At 45.6% G+C, this 18,845-nt stretch overlaps 1 protein-coding gene across 1 annotated transcript in view; it reads right to left on the reverse strand.

The window, feature by feature from the left end:
• Nucleotides 1-18,845, reverse strand: part of LOC143816267 (uncharacterized) — a 657,854-nt gene that overhangs the window by 471,401 nt on the left and 167,608 nt on the right. Inside the window, exon 23 of the mRNA XM_077296442.1 lies at nt 18,552-18,736. Within this exon, the coding sequence (XP_077152557.1) occupies nt 18,552-18,736 (185 nt within the window). The remainder of the gene's footprint in view (nt 1-18,551; nt 18,737-18,845) is intronic.

Here is an 18,845-nt window from a genome sequence, read left to right on the forward strand (position 1 = left end):
CTAAATTTCTAATTCTAGGAATTTAGGACCTGAGAATGACGTCACGGCTTGTGATTGGTCGCGTGGCGGTCACATGAGCGGCACGCGACCAATCAGAAGCCGTGACATCATGGAAGGCCCTAAACGTGCTCATTTTAAGCAAAGAAGGCTGCCGGTTAACAGCGGTGAGGTGCAGGGGCCTCCGGAGAGGTGAGTATATCAATATTTTTTATATTGATTCTTTATTTCACACATTAATATGGATCCCAGGGCCTGAAGGAGAGTTTCCTCTCCTTCAGACCCTGGGAACCATAGTATCCCATTGCACTGCATTGGGTTTCGTGTTTCGGCCGACCCCGACCCCGACTTTTTTATAGGATCGGCCGATTTCACTCAACCCAACTTTTGAGAAAGTCGGGTTTCGTGAAACCCGACCCGATCCTATAAAAATAAAAGTCGCTCAACCCTAGAGGCTAGATTTCTGTGCATCAGCTCTGTAGCTTATTAGGCTGCCTTATAAGGCTCCCTGACAGCTGCAATGCTGTTTGCACCACTGCTGTGCAAACCAACTGCTTTTTTAAAAGCAAAAATCCTGTTGCTCCTTTCTGCACAGTTATCTTGTTTATTTGTCCACACTTGTGTGTGCAGCAGTCCTTTTTATTGCTGCCATACTTGTCCTGAGATCATTGTAGGGATATTGAAATTGTACTACAGTCCTTGTATTTTTTCATATATCAGCCAGCCACTTGCTGCCACTTACATTGCGTTGTTTTATACACTGTGCCTGAGTTTGGGTTCAGTCTCCCCCCAAAAAAAAGTGAGATTCAAATTCTCCCAAAGTGGATATACCTTAGTCCTCTTAGTTTGTCGTATATCAGCCAGCCACTTGCTGCCACTCACATTGCGTTGTTTTATACACTGGGCCTGAGTTTGTGTTCAGTCTCCCCCCAAAAAAAGTGTGGTTCAAATTCTCACAAAGTGGATATACCTCAGTCCTCTTAGTTTGTCGTATATCAGCCAGCCACTTGCTGCCACTCACATTGCGTTGTTTTATACACTGTGCCTGAGTTTGGGTTCAGTCTCCCCCCCAAAAAAAGTGAGATTCAAATTCTCACAAAGTGGATATACCTCAGTCCTCTTAGTTTGTCGTATATCAGCCAGCCATGTTCTGCCACTTACATTGTGTTGTGTTATACACTGGGCCTGAGTTGTGGTGCAGTCTCCCCCAAAAAAAGGGAGATTCAAATTGTCACAAAGTGGATATACGTCAGTTCTGTTAGTTTGTCGTATATCAGCCAGCCACGTTCTGCCACTTACATTGTGTTGTGTTATACACTGGGCCTGAGTTTTGGTTCAGTCTCCCCAAAATAAAAAGGGAGATTTAAATTCTCAACAAGTTTATATTCACCTTCTACCTTGTTTTACAGTACCATATAATGGTTGTTATTTTGGTAACATTTTCCCAAAAATGAGGAAGTCTGTTGGAAGAGGCCGTGGGCTGTTGTTGCCAGCTGGTACTGATGGTGGTGGTGGTGGAGCATCTGGTGGTAGTGGGAAAAGCAAAATAGCACCTAAGGCTGGAGGTGTCAAGCCAGCGTCATCGTCTGGCTACACAAGGCCTCGAAGGCTCCCTTAACTTGGAGTAGGAAAACCGCTTTTAAAGCTGGAGCAGCAGGAAAAAGTTTTGGCTTTCCTTGCTGACTCAGCCTTTAGCTCTTTCGCCTCCTCTTCAGAAAGTTCAAAATATAAAAGCAGGAGTCGTCAGTGGATGCTCCCGGTCAGGAACAAGACGTTTCCTTGTGTCCTTCACCCAAACCAAAAGTGAAGGATGCGTCAGGCGACACCACAGGTTACTCCATGGAGCTCTTTACACATACCGTGCCTGGGTTAGAAAGGGAAATTGTTAACTGCCCATTAGAAGATGAATCGGACATGGACTGCACTGATGCACAGCCACAGCTAGATAGATTATTATGCTGTTCTATTGACTCAGATCACTACATTGCCCTCGCAGTGTACTGAGCCAGAATCTGACTCTGATGAGACTATGGTGCCCTGTCCCGAACGCTATAGCACCTTACACAGTGACACAGAGGAAGGTGCACATGACATTGAAGAGGAGGTGATAGATGACCCAGTTGTTGACCCAGATTGGCAGCCATTGGGGGAAGAGGGTGCCGCTGCCTGTAGCTCAGAAGCGGAGGAGGATGATCCGCAGCAGCCATCTACATCGCAACAGCTGTCATCTGGAAGGCCCGTATCAGGCCAAAAACGTGTGTCAAAAACAAAAACAGTTTTAGGAAAGCGTCGCCATCCGGTGAAAGTAGCACAGCGTGCAATGCCTCAAAAGGTATTCGATAGTAGGAAGAATGCAGTGTGGCAATTGTTTAACCAAGATCCGAATGATCAGTCAAAAGTTATCTGTAAGAAATGCTCAAAGACCTTTAGCAGAGGGAAGAATCTTCAAAATTTAAATACAACGTGCATGCGTAGACATTTAACCAGCATGCACTTGCAAGCCTGGACTAACTACCAAACATCACGTACTGTTGGTGCACCTGCTCAGAATGAAGGTAGTCAGCAAGGCTACATTGCTTCCCTCACTGTAAGCCCACCGGTTAGGACACCACCAGCAGCAAATGTGGAGGTATCGTTGCAAGGCCAACGCAGTCAGGGAATTACAAGGTTATTGGTAGGAAACACTGTATGTAGGCCAACATCAAGAATACCATAACCAACCCTCTCTCAATCCGCCATGTCCACCACCACCACCACCGCTAGTTCCACCATATGCAGCTCTCCAGTCCAGCTCACCCAACAAGAGACTCTTCGTTAGGAAAAGAAAGTACTCATCCTCTCATCCACGTACACAGGGTTTGAACGCCCACATTGCTAGACTAATCTTGTTAGAGATTATGCCCTACTGGTTGGTTGAAAGCAAAGCTTTCAAAGACCTGATGGCCTACGCAGTACCACGCTATGACCTACCCAGTCGGCACTTCTTTGCGGGAAAAGCCATCCCAGCCCTCCACCAGCATGTCCTAGACTGCATTGTCCATGCACTGAGGCAATCAGTCAGTGGAAAGGTGCACCTCACAACAGATGCATGGACCAGTAGGCATGGCAAGGGACGTTACGTGTCCATCACAGCACACTGGGTTAATGTGGTGGATGCAGGGTCCACAGGGGACAGTCATAGTGGGACAGTTCTGCCTAGCCCATGGTCTAGGAAACAATTGGCTGTAGGCGTTTGCCACCCCTCCTCCTCCTCCAGAAGTGAAAGCTCGTCCACAGATCGCAGTCGCACGACCACTCCATCCACAGCTGCCAGTGTTGCACACGAGGTGTGAAGACTTTGCTCGCACATCCGCCGGTCGCCTGTACACTCCAGCCGTATGCTGAACCATCAGCGATCGCTGAATCTTCCCCAGCACCGCCTAATAGTCAACATTGCAACAAGGTGGAACTGCACACTGTACATGCTTCAGAGGCTGTGCGAACACAGTCGTGTTGTAATTTATTTGTGGGAGGATACACATACACGGGCAGGCACTTGGATGGCAGACATGGAGTAGTCTGGCGAGCAGTGGTCGAAGCTACAAGACCTCTGTCAAGTCCTTCAGTGTTTTGAGGAATGCACACGGCTGGTAAGTGCAGACGACACCATCATAAGCATGAGCATCCCACTAATGCGTCTGCTGATGCAAAGTTTGACGCACATTAAGGAGCAGGCATCTGCAGCCGAGGAGGAGGGAAGCCTTGATGACAGTCAGCCATTGTCTGCTCAGGGAACTCTCCTGGACGAGGTGGTGGACGAAGAGGAGGAGGAGGATGGGGATGAATATTTATGGGAGGAGGATGCTTCCCAGGGGGCAATAGAAACTGGTGGCGTTGCAAGGTCAGGTACAGGGTTTCTGCGGGACACAAGTCATGTTGATTTGCAAGAAAGTGCTCCTCAACCCAGCACAAGCAGTGAATTGACACCTAGAACATTGGCCCACATGGCTGAGTATGCCTTGCGTATCCTAAAAAGGGACCCCCGCATTATCAAAATGATGAACGATGACGATTACTGGTTGGCCTGCCTGCTGGATCCACAATATAAAGGAAAATTACAAAATATCATGCCACATGAGAACCTTGAGCAAATATTGGCTACCAAACAAGCAACTCTTGTAGACCGTTTGGTTCAGGCATTCCCAGCACACAGCGGCGGTGATGGTTCTCACACGAGCCATAGTGGGCAACATGGCAGAGGTGTTAGAGGTGCACAAATCCAAAGTGGCGTTGGACAGAGGTGTTTTATGACCATGTTGTGAAGTGATTTCGCAATGACCGCTGACACGACAGGTACTGCTGCATCGATTCAAAGTGACAGGAAACAGCATTTGTCCAGTATGGTTACAAACTACTTTTCCGCCCTTATCAATGCTCTCCCTCACATGTCATTCCCCTTTGATTACTGGGCATCTAAAATAGACACCTGGCCTGAATTGGCAGAATATGCATTACAAGAGCTCGCTTGCCCTGCTGCTAGTGTGCTATCAGAAAGAGTATTCAGTGCTGCTTGTTCAATACTGACCGAAAAAAGGACACGTCTGGCTACCCGAAATGTTGATGATCTAACGTTCATTAAAATGAACCAGTCATGGATTTCAAATTATTTGGCCCCACCTTCCCCTGCTGACACTTAGCTTGCATGAAAAATGTCTTGCTTTTGGCCTCCTCTTACTGACTTCTCCAATTCCTCCATTTGCAGCTGCTGAATGTCCACCATAGGCCATTTTTATACCTCCCTAAATGGGCTGACTCCCCCCACGGGGCCGTGGTCACCACCTGGCGCAAGCACCCGTGCGAGTGCCGTTTGCCTGGACAGGTGGGTGGGCCCACTCTTGGGCAACGGCACTGGCACAGGGTCCCTCATAGTACAATGAAGTGTCTCTGACGTTGGTGGTGCACAACCAACGTCAGACACACCGTCGTAATATGAGGGGCCCTGTGCCAGTACCGCCACCTACGAGAGAGTGTTCCCCCCCCAGCTCGAACAGTGCTCTACCACTTTCAATACTTACCTCTACCTGCTCCACCACTGTGTAGTCTGTGCTGTTAAATCCTTCAATGGCACTGCCAATACAAATTTGTTGAAATTATAGATGATAGTTAAAATATACAGGGGCCCTGGCCTCCATTTAGACCAGTTAATACTTTGCGCCTTACTATCACTGTCTGCTACTCAGCAGAGGACCCCACCCCTGTACCTAGCTATGCCACCTGGTTATTTATGAAAAAAATTTGGCAGACATTTAGCCTACTTTATTATTAGGGCCTACTCACTGTGCCAGCCACTCCTTACAATTGTCCTCCGCTGAACAAAGTAACGCTGGCAGTTTAGTCCTGTTACCAATTTTGAACTGCTTTTAGCCTACTTACTTATTTGGGCCTACTCACTGTGTCAGCCACTCCTTACAATTGTCCTCCGCTGAACAAAGCAATGCTGCCAGTTTAGTCCTGTTACCAATTTTGAACTGCATTTAGCCTACTTACTTATTTGGGCCTACTCACTGTGTCAGCCTCTCATTACAGTTGTCATCCGCTGAACAAAACAATGCCGCCTGGTTAGTCCTGTTACCAATTTTGAACTGCTTTTAGCCTACTTACTTATTTGGGCCTACTCACTGTATCAGCCACTCCTTACAATTGTCCTCCGCTGAACAAAGCAATGCCGCCAGTTTAGTCCTGTTACCAATTTTGAACTGCATTTAGCCTACTTACTTATTTGGGCCTACTCACTGTGTCAGCCTCTCATTACAGTTGTCCTCCGCTGAACAAAACAATGCTACCTGGTTAGTTCTGTTACCAATTTTGAACTGCTTTTAGCCTACTTACTTATTTGGGCCTACTCACTTTGTCAGCCTCTCATTACAGTTGTCCTCCGCTGAACAAAGCAATGCCACCTGGTTAGTCCTGTTACCAATTTTGAACTGCATTTAGCCTACTTACTTATTTGGGCCTACTCACTGTGTCAGCCACTCCTTACAATTGTCCTCCGCTGAACAAAGCAATGCCGCCAGTTTAGTCCTGTTACCAATTTTGAACTGCATTTAGCTTACTTACTTATTTGGGCCTACTCACTGTGTCAGCCACTCCTTACAATTGTCCTCCGCTGAACAAAGCAATGCCGCCAGTTTAGTCCTGTTATCAGTTTTGAACTGCATTTAGCCTACTTATTTGGGCCTACTCACTGTGTCAGCCTCTCATTACACTTGTCCTCCGCTGAACAAAGCAATGACGCCTGGTTAGTCCTGTTACCAATTTTGAACTGCATTTAGCCTACTTACTTATTTGGGTCTACTCACTGTGTCAGCCTCTCATTACAGTTGTCCTCTGCTGAACAAAGCAATTCCCCATGGTTAGTCCTGTTACCAATTTTGAACTACCTATAGCCTACTTACTTATTTGGGCCTACTCACTGTGTCAGCCTCTCATTACTGTTGTCCTCCGCTGAACAAAGCAATGATGTCTGGTTAGTCCTGTTACCAATTTTGAACTGCATTTAGCCTACTTACTTATTTGGGCCTACTCACTGTGTCAGCCACTCCTTACAATTGTCCTCCGCTGAACAAAGCAATGCCGCCAGTTTAGTCCTGTTACCAATTTTGAACTGCATTTAGCTTACTTACTTATTTGGACCTACTCACTGTGTCAGCCACTCCTTACAATTGTCCTCCGCTGAACAAAGCAATGCCGCCAGTTTAGTCCTGTTATCAATCTTGAACTGCATTTAGCCTACTTATTTGGGCCTACTCACTGTGTCAGCCTCTCATTACACTTGTCCTCCGCTGAACAAAGCAATGACGCCTGGTTATTCCTGTTACCAATTTTGAACTGCATTTAGCCTACTTACTTATTTGGGTCTACTCACTGTGTCAGCCTCTCATTACAGTTGTCCTCTGCTGAACAAAGCAATTCCCCATGGTTAGTCCTGTTACCAATTTTGAACTACCTATAGCCTACTTACTTATTTGGGCCTACTCACTGTGTCAGCCTCTCATTACTGTTGTCCTCTGCTGAACAAAGCAATGATGCCTGGTTAGTCCTGCTACCAATTTTGAACTGCACTTAGCCTACTTACTTATTTGGGCCTACTCACTGTGTCAGCCTCTCATTACAGTTGTCCTCCGCTGAACAAAGCAATGCCGCCTGGTTAGTCCTGTTACCAATTTTGAACTGCTTTTAGCCTACTTACTTATTTGGGCCTACTCACTGTGTCAGCCTCTCATTACAGTTGTCCTCTGCTGAACAAAGCAATGACGCCTAGTTAGTCCTGTTACCAATTTTGAACTGCATTTAGCCTACTTACTTATTTGGGCCTACTCACTGTGTCAGTCTCTCATTACAGTTGTCCTCCGCTGAACAAAGCAATGCTGCCTGGTTAGTCCCGTTACCAATTTTGAACTGCTTTTAGCCTACTTACTTATTTGGGCCTACTCACTGTGTCAGCCTCTCATTACAGTTGTCCTCTGCTGAACAAAGCAATTCCCCATGGTTAGTCCTGTTACCAATTTTGAACTACCTATAGCCTACTTACTTATTTGGGCCTACTCACTGTGTCAGCCTCTCATTACTGTTGTCCTCCACTGAACAAAGCAATGACGCCTGGTTAGTCCTGTTACCAATTTTGAACTGCATTCAGCCTACTTACTTATTTGGGCCTACTCACTGTGTCAGCCTCTCATTACAGTTATCCTCCGCTGAACAAAGCAATGCTGCCTGGTTAGTCCTGTTACCAATTTTGAACTGCATTTAGCCCACTTTATTATTTGGGCCTATATCTGTGTTTCCTCCTCATCCTGCCCATTGCCCAGCCACTGCTAGATGAGTCTGCTGGTACATTGACCCAGACCACTGTTGTGAATTTGCTTTTTGCTCCCTCTAGTGGTTACTAGTTTTTTGACTCTGGTTTTTCTGTCATTCCTTTTATCCGCACCTGGGTCGTTAGTTAGGGGTGTTGCTATATAAGCTCCCTGGACCTTCAGTTCAATGCCTGGCAACGTAGTTATCAGAGCTAGTCTGCTGTGCTCTTGTCTACTGATCCTGGTTCCAGTTATATCAGCTAAGTCTGCCTTTTGCTTTTTGCTATTTTGTTTTGGTTTTGTATTTTTGTCCAGCTTGTTCCAAATCTATATCCTGACCTTTGCTGGAAGCTCTAGGGGGCTGGTGTTCTCCCCCCGGACCGTTAGACGGTTCGGGGGTTCTTGAATTTCCAGTGTGGATTTTGATAGGGTTTTTGTTGACCATATAAGTTACCTTTCTTTATTCTGCTATCAGTAAGCGGGCCTCTCTGTGCTAAACCTGGTTCATTTCTGTGTTTGTCATTTCCTCTTACCTCACCGTCATTATTTGTGGGGGGCTTCTATCCAGCTTTGGGGTTCCCTTCTCTGGAGGCAAGAAAGGTCTTTGTTTTCCTCTACTAGGGGTAGCTAGATTCTCCGGCTGGCGCGTGTCATCTAGAATCAACGTAGGAATGATCCCCGGCTACTTCTAGTGTTGGCGTTAGGAGTAGATATATGGTCAACCCAGTTACCACTGCCCTATGAGCTGGATTTTTGTATTCTGCAGACTTCCACGTTCCTCTGAGACCCTCGCCATTGGGGTCATAACAGTTTGCCAGGCCAGTATTAAATGTTTAATGCATTGCAGAAGAGGGATTATAAGAAAGAAGATTCTGAGTTTTTTTTTTTTTTTTTTCTTTTTCCCCTTTACCTCAGAGTGGCTATGCTTGCTGCAGACATGAATGTCCAGACCTTGATTACAAGTGTGGACCAGCTGGCTACTCGTGTGCAGGGCATACAAGACTATGTTATCAAAAATCCTAGGTCAGAACCTAAAATACCGATTCCTGAACTGTTTTCCGGAGACAGGTTTAAGTTTAGGAATTTCGTGAATAATTGTAAATTGTTTTTGTCCCTGAGACCCTGTTCATCTGGAGATTCTGCTCAGCAAGTAAAAATTGTTATTTCGTTCTTACGGGGCGACCCTCAGGATTGGGCTTTTTCGCTGGCGCCAGGAGATCCGGCATTGGTTGATCTTGATGCGTTTTTTCTGGCGCTCGGTTTACTTTATGAGGAACCCAATCTTGAGATTCAGGCAGAAAAGGCCTTGCTGGCTATGTCTCAGGGGCAGGACGAGGCTGAAGTGTATTGCCAAAAATTTCGGAAATGGTCCGTGCTGACACATTGGAACGAGTGTGCACTGGCCGCTAATTTTAGAAATGGCCTTTCTGAAGCCATTAAGAATGTTATGGTGGGTTTTCCCATTCCCACAGGTCTGAATGATACTATGGCATTGGCTATTCAAATTGACCGGCGGTTGCGGGAGCGCAAAACCGCAAATTCCCTCATGGTGTTGTCTGAACAGACACCTGATTTAATGCAATGTGATAGAATCCTGACTAGAAATGAGCGGAAAATTCATAGACGCCAGAATGGCTTGTGCTACTACTGTGGTGATTCTACACATGTTATCTCAGCATGCTCTAAACGTATAGCTAAGGTTGTTAGTCCTGTCACCGTTGGTAATTTGCAACCTAAATTTATTCTGTCTGTAACTTTGATTTGCTCACTGTCATCTTATCCTGTCATGGCGTTTGTAGATTCAGGTGCTGCCCTGAGTCTCATGGATCTCTCATTTGCTAAGCGCTGTGGTTTTACTCTTGAACCATTAGAAAATCCTATTCCTCTTAGGGGTATTGATGCTACACCATTGGCAGCAAATAAACCGCAGTATTGGACACAGGTTACCATGTGCATGACTCCTGAACACCGCGAGGTGATACGTTTCCTGGTTTTGCATAAAATGCATGATTTGGTTGTTTTGGGGCTGCCATGGTTACAGACCCATAATCCAGTCCTGGACTGGAAGGCTATGTCAGTCTCAAGTTGGGGCTGTCGTGGTATTCATGGGGATTCCCTGCCTGTGTCTATTGCTTCTTCTTCTACGCCTTCGGAAGTTCCGGAGTATTTGTCTGATTATCAGGATGTCTTCAGTGAGTCTGAGTCCAGTGCACTGCCTCCTCATAGGGACTGTGACTGTGCTATAGATTTGATCCCGGGCAGTAAATTTCCTAAGGGAAGACTGTTTAATCTGTCGGTACCTGAACATACCGCTATGCGTTCATATATCAAGGAGTCTCTGGAGAAAGGACATATTCGTCCGTCTTCTTCCCCTCTTGGTGCGGGATTCTTTTTTGTGGCAAAAAAGGACGGATCTTTGAGACCTTGTATTGATTATCGGCTTTTGAATAAGATCACTGTCAAATTTCAGTATCCTTTACCGCTGTTGTCTGACTTGTTTGCCCGGATTAAGGGTGCCAAGTGGTTCACCAAGATAGACCTTCGTGGTGCGTACAACCTTGTGCGCATTAAGCAAGGTGATGAATGGAAAACCGCATTCAATACGCCCGAAGGTCATTTTGAGTACTTAGTGATGCCTTTTGGGCTCTCCAATGCGCCTTCAGTTTTTCAGTCCTTTATGCATGACATTTTCCGGAAGTATCTGGATAAATTTTTGATTGTTTATCTGGATGATATTTTGGTTTTTTCTGATAATTGGGATTCGCATGTGGAGCAGGTCAGGTTGGTCTTTAAAATTTTGCGTGAAAATTCTTTGTTTGTCAAGGGCTCAAAGTGTCTCTTTGGTGTACAGAAGGTTCCCTTTTTGGGGTTCATTTTTTCCCCTTCTGCTGTGGAGATGGACCCAGTCAAGGTCCGAGCTATTCTTGATTGGACTCAGCCCTCGTCAGTTAAGAGTCTTCAGAAGTTCTTGGGCTTCGCTAACTTCTACCGTCGTTTTATCGCTAATTTTTCTAGCATTGTGAAACCTTTGACGGATATGACCAAGAAGGGCTCCGATGTAGCTAACTGGGCTCCTGCTGCCGTGGAGGCTTTTCAGGAGTTGAAACGCCGGTTTACTTCGGCGCCTGTTTTGTGCCAGCCTGACGTCTCACTTCCCTTTCAGGTTGAGGTGGATGCTTCGGAGATTGGGGCAGGGGCCGTTTTGTCGCAGAGAGGCCCTGGTTGCTCTGTTATGAAACCTTGTGCCTTTTTCTCTAGGAAGTTTTCGCCTGCCGAGCGAAATTATGATGTGGGCAATCGGGAGTTGTTGGCCATGAAATGGGCATTTGAGGAGTGGCGTCATTGGCTCGAGGGTGCTAAGCATCGTGTGGTGGTCTTGACTGATCACAAAAATCTGATGTATCTCGAGTCTGCTAAACGCCTTAATCCGAGACAGGCCCGCTGGTCATTGTTTTTCTCCCGCTTTGATTTTGTTGTCTCGTATTTACCAGGTTCAAAGAATGTGAAGGCCGATGCTCTTTCTAGGAGCTTTGTGCCTGATGCTCCTGGAGTCACTGATCCTGTTGGTATTCTTAAAGATGGAGTTATCTTGTCAGCTATTTCTCCGGATCTGCGACGTGTGTTGCAGAGATTTCAGGCTGATAGGCCTGAGTCTTGTCCACCTGACAGACTGTTTGTCCCGGATAAGTGGACCAGCAGAGTCATTTCCGAGGTTCATTCCTCGGTGTTGGCAGGTCACCCGGGAATTTTTGGCACCAGAGATCTGGTGGCCAGGTCCTTTTGGTGGCCTTCCTTGTCAAGGGATGTGCGGTCATTTGTGCAGTCCTGTGGGACTTGTGCTCGAGCTAAGCCTTGCTGTTCTCGTGCCAGCGGTTTGCTCTTGCCCTTGCCTGTCCCGAAGAGACCTTGGACACATATCTCCATGGATTTCATTTCTGATCTTCCGCTATCTCAGGGCATGTCCGTTATCTGGGTGATATGTGATCGCTTCTCCAAGATGGTCCATTTGGTTCCTTTGCCTAAGCTGCCTTCCTCTTCCGATCTGGTTCCTGTGTTTTTCCAGAACGTGGTTCGTTTGCACGGCATCCCTGAGAATATTGTGTCAGACAGAGGATCCCAGTTCGTTTCCAGGTTCTGGCGATCCTTTTGTAGTAGGATGGGCATTGATTTGTCGTTTTCGTCTGCTTTCCATCCTCAGACTAATGGACAGACGGAGCGAACCAATCAGACTTTGGAGGCTTATTTGAGGTGTTTTGTCTCTGCGGATCAGGACGATTGGGTGACATTCTTGCCGTTGGCTGAGTTTGCCCTTAATAATCGGGCTAGTTCCGCCACCTTGGTTTCGCCTTTTTTCTGCAACTCTGGTTTCCATCCTCGCTTTTCTTCGGGTCATGTGGAGCCTTCTGACTGTCCTGGGGTGGATTCTGTGGTGGATAGGTTGCAGCAGATCTGGAATCATGTGGTGGACAACTTGAAGTTGTCACAGGAGAAGGCTCAGCGCTTTGCCAACCGCCGTCGCGGTGTGGGTCCCCGACTACGCGTTGGGGATTTGGTATGGCTTTCTTCCCGCTTTGTTCCTATGAAGGTCTCCTCTCCCAAATTTAAACCTCGTTTTATTGGGCCTTACAAGATATTGGAAATCCTTAATCCTGTATCTTTTCGTCTGGATCTTCCTGTGTCGTTTGCTATTCACAATGTATTTCATAGGTCCTTGTTGCGGCGGTACATTGTGCCTGTAGTTCCTTCTGCTGAGCCTCCTGCTCCGGTGTTGGTTGAGGGCGAGTTGGAGTACGTGGTGGAGAAGATCTTGGATTCTCGCCTCTCCAGGCGGAGGCTTCAGTACCTGGTCAAGTGGAAGGGCTATGGTCAGGAGGATAATTCCTGGGTGGTCGCCTCTGATGTTCATGCGGCCGATTTAGTTCGTGCCTTTCATGCCGCTCATCCTGATCGCCCTGGTGGTCGTGGTGAGGGTTCGGTGACCCCTCACTAAGGGGGGGGTACTGTTGTGAATTTGCTTTTTGCTCCCTCTAGTGGTTACTAGTTTTTTGACTCTGGTTTTTCTGTCATTCCTTTTATCCGCACCTGGGTCGTTAGTTAGGGGTGTTGCTATATAAGCTCCCTGGACCTTCAGTTCAATGCCTGGCAACGTAGTTATCAGAGCTAGTCTGCTGTGCTCTTGTCTACTGATCCTGGTTCCAGTTATATCAGCTAAGTCTGCCTTTTGCTTTTTGCTATTTTGTTTTGGTTTTGTATTTTTGTCCAGCTTGTTCCAAATCTATATCCTGACCTTTGCTGGAAGCTCTAGGGGGCTGGTGTTCTCCCCCCGGACCGTTAGACGGTTCGGGGGTTCTTGAATTTCCAGTGTGGATTTTGATAGGGTTTTTGTTGACCATATAAGTTACCTTTCTTTATTCTGCTATCAGTAAGCGGGCCTCTCTGTGCTAAACCTGGTTCATTTCTGTGTTTGTCATTTCCTCTTACCTCACCGTCATTATTTGTGGGGGGCTTCTATCCAGCTTTGGGGTTCCCTTCTCTGGAGGCAAGAAAGGTCTTTGTTTTCCTCTACTAGGGGTAGCTAGATTCTCCGGCTGGCGCGTGTCATCTAGAATCAACGTAGGAATGATCCCCGGCTACTTCTAGTGTTGGCGTTAGGAGTAGATATATGGTCAACCCAGTTACCACTGCCCTATGAGCTGGATTTTTGTATTCTGCAGACTTCCACGTTCCTCTGAGACCCTCGCCATTGGGGTCATAACAGACCACTACATTCCCCTTGCACTCTACACAGCCAGAATCTGACCCTGCTGAAAGCCAGGTTCCCCTTCCCGCATACTATACCACCTTACACGGGGACAAAGAGGAAGGTGCAGATGAAAGTGCAGGTTCCTTCATCAGGTGGGGGGGTCATACTTGTTGGCGACGTCACTGGCACAGGGCCCCTCAGAGTACACAAAAGTGTCTCTGCCGGTGGGAGGCGCCACCCGCCATCCAACACACCGCCGTACTATGAGGGGCCCTGTGCCAGTGCTAATGCCAACGAGTGGGACCCCACTGCTTGCTCAGGATCACAGCACTTCCAAAGTTGAAATACGTACCTCTCCCTGCTCCACCGTCGTGACATATTCCGCGTTTCCTGGGCCCACGAAAAACTTGAGCCAGCCCTACCCCCCCACAACTTTAGCCAAATGACCCCCAGCTTTCAATGCCTAACTATTATTATAAAGTAAATTAAGATTGACAAGCTTCAGTAATAAGAATTGATGTTAAAATGGGCATTAAAATGGGCACTCTAGGTGTTTTCCTGTCCTCCACTCTCTGCCGACTTCGCGAAACCCGACTCGATCCTAAAAAAGTAAAAGTCGCTCAACTCTAGTCCTGACCATAGGCTCATATTTCCAGGATCACCTGGATTAAACTTTTTAAAAATTGCTGTTTGTGGTTGGATGGTGATCTAAGGGCCTTGCATTTAAAGTATCCTATGTCTCCCCACTCCATTCTATACAGTAAATAGTAAATATTCTGACCAGTTACAGATTATTTGCTAGCTCCTTTGAAGCTACAGGTACCTTCACACTAAGCGACGCTGCAGCGATATCGACAACGATGCCGATCGCTGCAGCGTCACTGTGTGGTCGCTGGAGAGCTGTCACACAGACAGCTCTCCAGCGACCAATTATGCCGAAGTCCCCGGGTAACCAGGGTAAACATTGGGTTACTAAGCGCAGGGCCGCGCTTAGTAACTCGATGTTTACCCTGGTTACCAGTGTACATGTAGAAAAAAACAAACACTACATACTTACATTCCGGTGTCCGTAACGTCCCTCGCCGTCTGCTTCCTGCACTGACTGTGAGTGCCGGCCGTAAGGCACAGCACAGGGGTGACGTCACCGCTGTGCTCTGCTTTTACTTTACGGCCGGCACTCACAGTCAGTGCAGGAAGCTTACGGCGGGGGACGTGTGACAGACACCGGAATGTGAGTATGTACTGTTTGTTTTTTTTAACATTTACAATGGTAACCAGGGTAAATATCGGGTTACTAAGGGCAGCCCTGCGCTTAGTAACCCGATATTTACCCTGGTTACCATTGTAAAACATTGCTGGCATTGTTGCTTTTGCTGTCAAACATGACGATACACGCCGATCTGACGACCAAATAAAGTTCTGGACTTTCAGCAACGACCAGCGATATCACAGCAGGATCCTGATCGCTGCTGCGTGTCAAACACAACGATATCGCTATCCAGGACGCTGTAACATCACGGATCGCTATCGTTATCGTTGTTAAGTCGCTTAGTGTGAAGGTACCTTACAGGTCTAGGAGCTGAGGTGCCATATTTGACACCTCTCTGTATTCTTTCAGAACATCCCCCCACTCGCCTGCAATAAGAGTAGGCAGATGTCATGACCTTTGTGAAGAGACAATCATGTGGATGCAGACTTAGGCTAAGTTCACATTTGCATTCGGGGGCTTTGCGGAGGGCTGCGTACGTCCTCCGTTAAGCCCCGCCTACATCCGCATACTTCTGCAGGCGTCCTGCGTACCTAACTTTAACATTGGGTACGCAGGACATGCGGATGTATGCAAATGCGTTGTTTTGATGAGCCTGCCGAGCGCACGGGAACGCAACAAGTTGCACGTTGTGTGGACGGCGGGTGCATCAAAGCGACGCATCCGCATACATCTGCATACATCCACATGTCCTGCATCCCCAATGTTAAAGATAGGTATGCAGGACGCATGCAGAAGTATACAGAAGTGGGCGGGGCTTAGCGGAGGACGTATGCAGCCCTCCGCAAAGCCCCGGAGCGCAAATCTGAACCCGGCCTTAACTAGTTATTTTACTGATATTATACTTTCTTTTGCAATTATACGTTTCCTTCACAATGATGATTGTAATTTAATAAGAAGATAAAAACTTTGATGGGAGTGCTTCTTTAAAAAGATAATATTATTCATAATAATTTAACTTAATAATAATAATGTATTATTAAAGATAATATTATGGGCAGTAGATTCTGCAATGTGACGTTGATCCAGGGGACGAATCTGATTGCAATATGTGGAGTCATGAGGGAATTTTTCCTTTAATATGGGGCAACTAGCATCTGCCTCATAGATTAGGTTAAAAATGGAACTTGATGGTCTTATGTCAGTATCTGTAAGGGCTTATGCAGACGACCGCATAACTCGGACGAGTACTATCTGTTGTTTTGACTAATAGCACTCAAATATTATGGACTGCAGAATGTCCCCACCCCTCTCAGCCTTTAGATCCCATACTGCCTGCTGATTCAACAGGTAAATCCAGCTATAGGGTCACATTTTTCCTATGGTTAATTATCTGCTGCCTGTCAAGAAGGAAGCAGCAAATGTTGTTATACAGATGTGATATGCTTCAAAGTCATCTAAATATAGAGAAGAAATGTCACACAAGATAAAATTCATCAGCTTCTATAATGCCTAAGTAAACAGAATTCTTGCTCCAGGTCTCCTAAGAATTTTTTTTCTTCAAACACACGCACAAAAAACAAGTGTTCAGGCATAAACTTTTATTTTATGTAATAGCTAGAGGGAAATAAAAACATACACATAACATCCTCTTCCAAAACCCATCGACTAGGCTGAATCCATAGGGAAGGCAAAGAGATTAAATTCACAATACAAACTGCAGCTGTGTTCCCCTGGTTACCCGCCAGTCTGTTCCATAATTAATAAAAAAAAGAGTTGGTCGGGTCACATTATTGATCATGAAATACATTTCATTGCTGTATAGACTTACTCAATTACTGTGTCTAGTTTGTGAGGTTGTAATAAATCAGCTCTGAAACTAGCAGTGAAGGAGGATGATATGGTTTTGATTTCCGTGCTGACATTCATATGACATTTATTGGATAGCTCACACCCCAGCCCGACTCCCAAGGTTGACTCCTAGGTCTCGCTCACACTAGCGTATAAGAGTTATGCGTTGTTTTATCGGATAGCACTCGGACCAATGTTATAACTGTGGGGCAGTGCAGATCTGCAATTTTTTTTTTTTTCGTGCCGATCTGGCATCATGATTGTCCAGGTCAATATGATTACGGTGATTCCAAACGTGTCCAGTTTTTTTAATTAATTTAACGGTGAAGAAAATATTGGAAATTTAGAAAACAAAAATGGTGGGAATGTGTCACAATTTTCACAGACCTGTAACATTTTTATTTTTCAGTTGCTGGAGCTGTGTGAGGGCTTATTTTTTTGTCAGGTGAGCCAATTTTTTTACTAATAGCATTTTGTGATGTACCGTATATGATATTTTGATTGCTTCTTACATGTTTTTGCAGCATAGCATAGTTTTTGCAAATTTGGCTTTTTTTTATGTTTACGGCATTAATTGATCAGGAGAATGTATTGTATATTTTAATATATCTGACTTTTCTGGATACTAAAATAGGTGTTTTTTTATTACCTTTAGTTTTAGAGGAGGAAATAAGGGTGATTTGAATTTTTAGTTTATTTTTATTTTATTTATATATTTTAGACTTTTTTTTGAAACTTTTTATTGTATTTGTTAGACTTTGTCAGAGACATGAACCTGTGATCATCTGATCGCTTGTAGTATATACAGCAATACTTCAGTATTTATGGATGTAGTAAAAATCACGGTCTACTTTCAAGCCCAGCACTAGACTGGGTTCAACAGAGCTCCGTGATGGCAGGCATGGGGGACTATAACAAACTCCTGACTGTCATAGCAACCCATCAGCCCATTGCGATCACATCTCGGTGTAGACGCTGGGTGCATAGAATAAAGCATTACAATGTCGGTGCGTGTAGAATAACACTCCACCATGCTGGACCACTGTTCTTGCACAGATTGACAGCAGGGTTTAACAAGTTAACAGTCACAGATGGAGCTCGGCTCCACCCAAAAGCAGCGAAAGTTTCATAGTTTTTAAGTTGGAAGGAAGGCAACTGCTCCTACACTTGTTAGTACAGCCTTCCTCAAAGACTGCACAGCTCTCTTGCCCACAAATTGTTATTGATGGAGGAGCATGTGACCAGACCTGTTTATCAGTTTCCTCCAATAGAATAGCACTACACATGGGAAAGATGTTTCTCTATAGAGAAGATGCTGATGGACAGGAGTGATCCCATGCTCTTTCATCAGAAGCAGATGGAGTACTTGTGGAGAATAATCTTTCTCTATGGTCCGCGACAACTGTTTCCAGTGCTCCTGCAGGTGATTGAGAGGTCTCTCCTTCAGATGTACATAAGGAGACATCACCTGCGCTGGAAAGAGCCAACTGGTCTAATGCAAATGACTAAAATTGTGAAGGCAGGCTGCAATTCATGGTGCACGCCTCTTGGGCAGCATGAATCACCAGAAAAGAACACCTTAAAGATGTTTAGTAGGCTAGAAGAATTGTTTTCTTCAAGGCACAGTTCTCCTTTAGTCTATGGACTCTGTTTATTAATTCATCCCAACTTCATTGATGGAGACAAAACAAAAGATGCTGTTTCTGGAAGTGGGCAGCCATGTTTCTCACTTTTCACGCAATTTTTTTAAATCTCATCTTGTTAGATGTGAATATTCTACTGGTAAACATATGCTTATATAAAAATGTATATGCACAAAAAGCCAATCACAGCAGGACAGAGTCAGTTACATTCTTGATGTATGATAAGCAGCCATACACAGTGAGCTAAAATCTGATCGCTTCTAATGTGCACTTACCGTAACCATTTTGGAACATAATAAACACTTAATGCATTAAAAAGTGATGAAAATTCGGTGCACCATTTATAAAATGAGGACCCTGTGTCACTCCGAATGAGAAGCCAGCGAACGTTCTGCAGCACCGACTGTAGGAAGAGATTCCAAGCATTCTCTTTGGAATATGTCAGTCCAGCATTAGCTACCTGGAAAACAATGAGAGTGAAAAGTCTGATCTTTATTCTAAGGCAGTTGCAATTCTAGGTGATCAGAATACATACAAGTTAAGTATCCCCTTTCATTACATTCCATGGC

Source organism: Ranitomeya variabilis, chromosome 3, assembly GCF_051348905.1.
Source record: "Ranitomeya variabilis isolate aRanVar5 chromosome 3, aRanVar5.hap1, whole genome shotgun sequence".
Lineage (NCBI taxonomy): Eukaryota > Metazoa > Chordata > Amphibia > Anura > Dendrobatidae > Ranitomeya > Ranitomeya variabilis.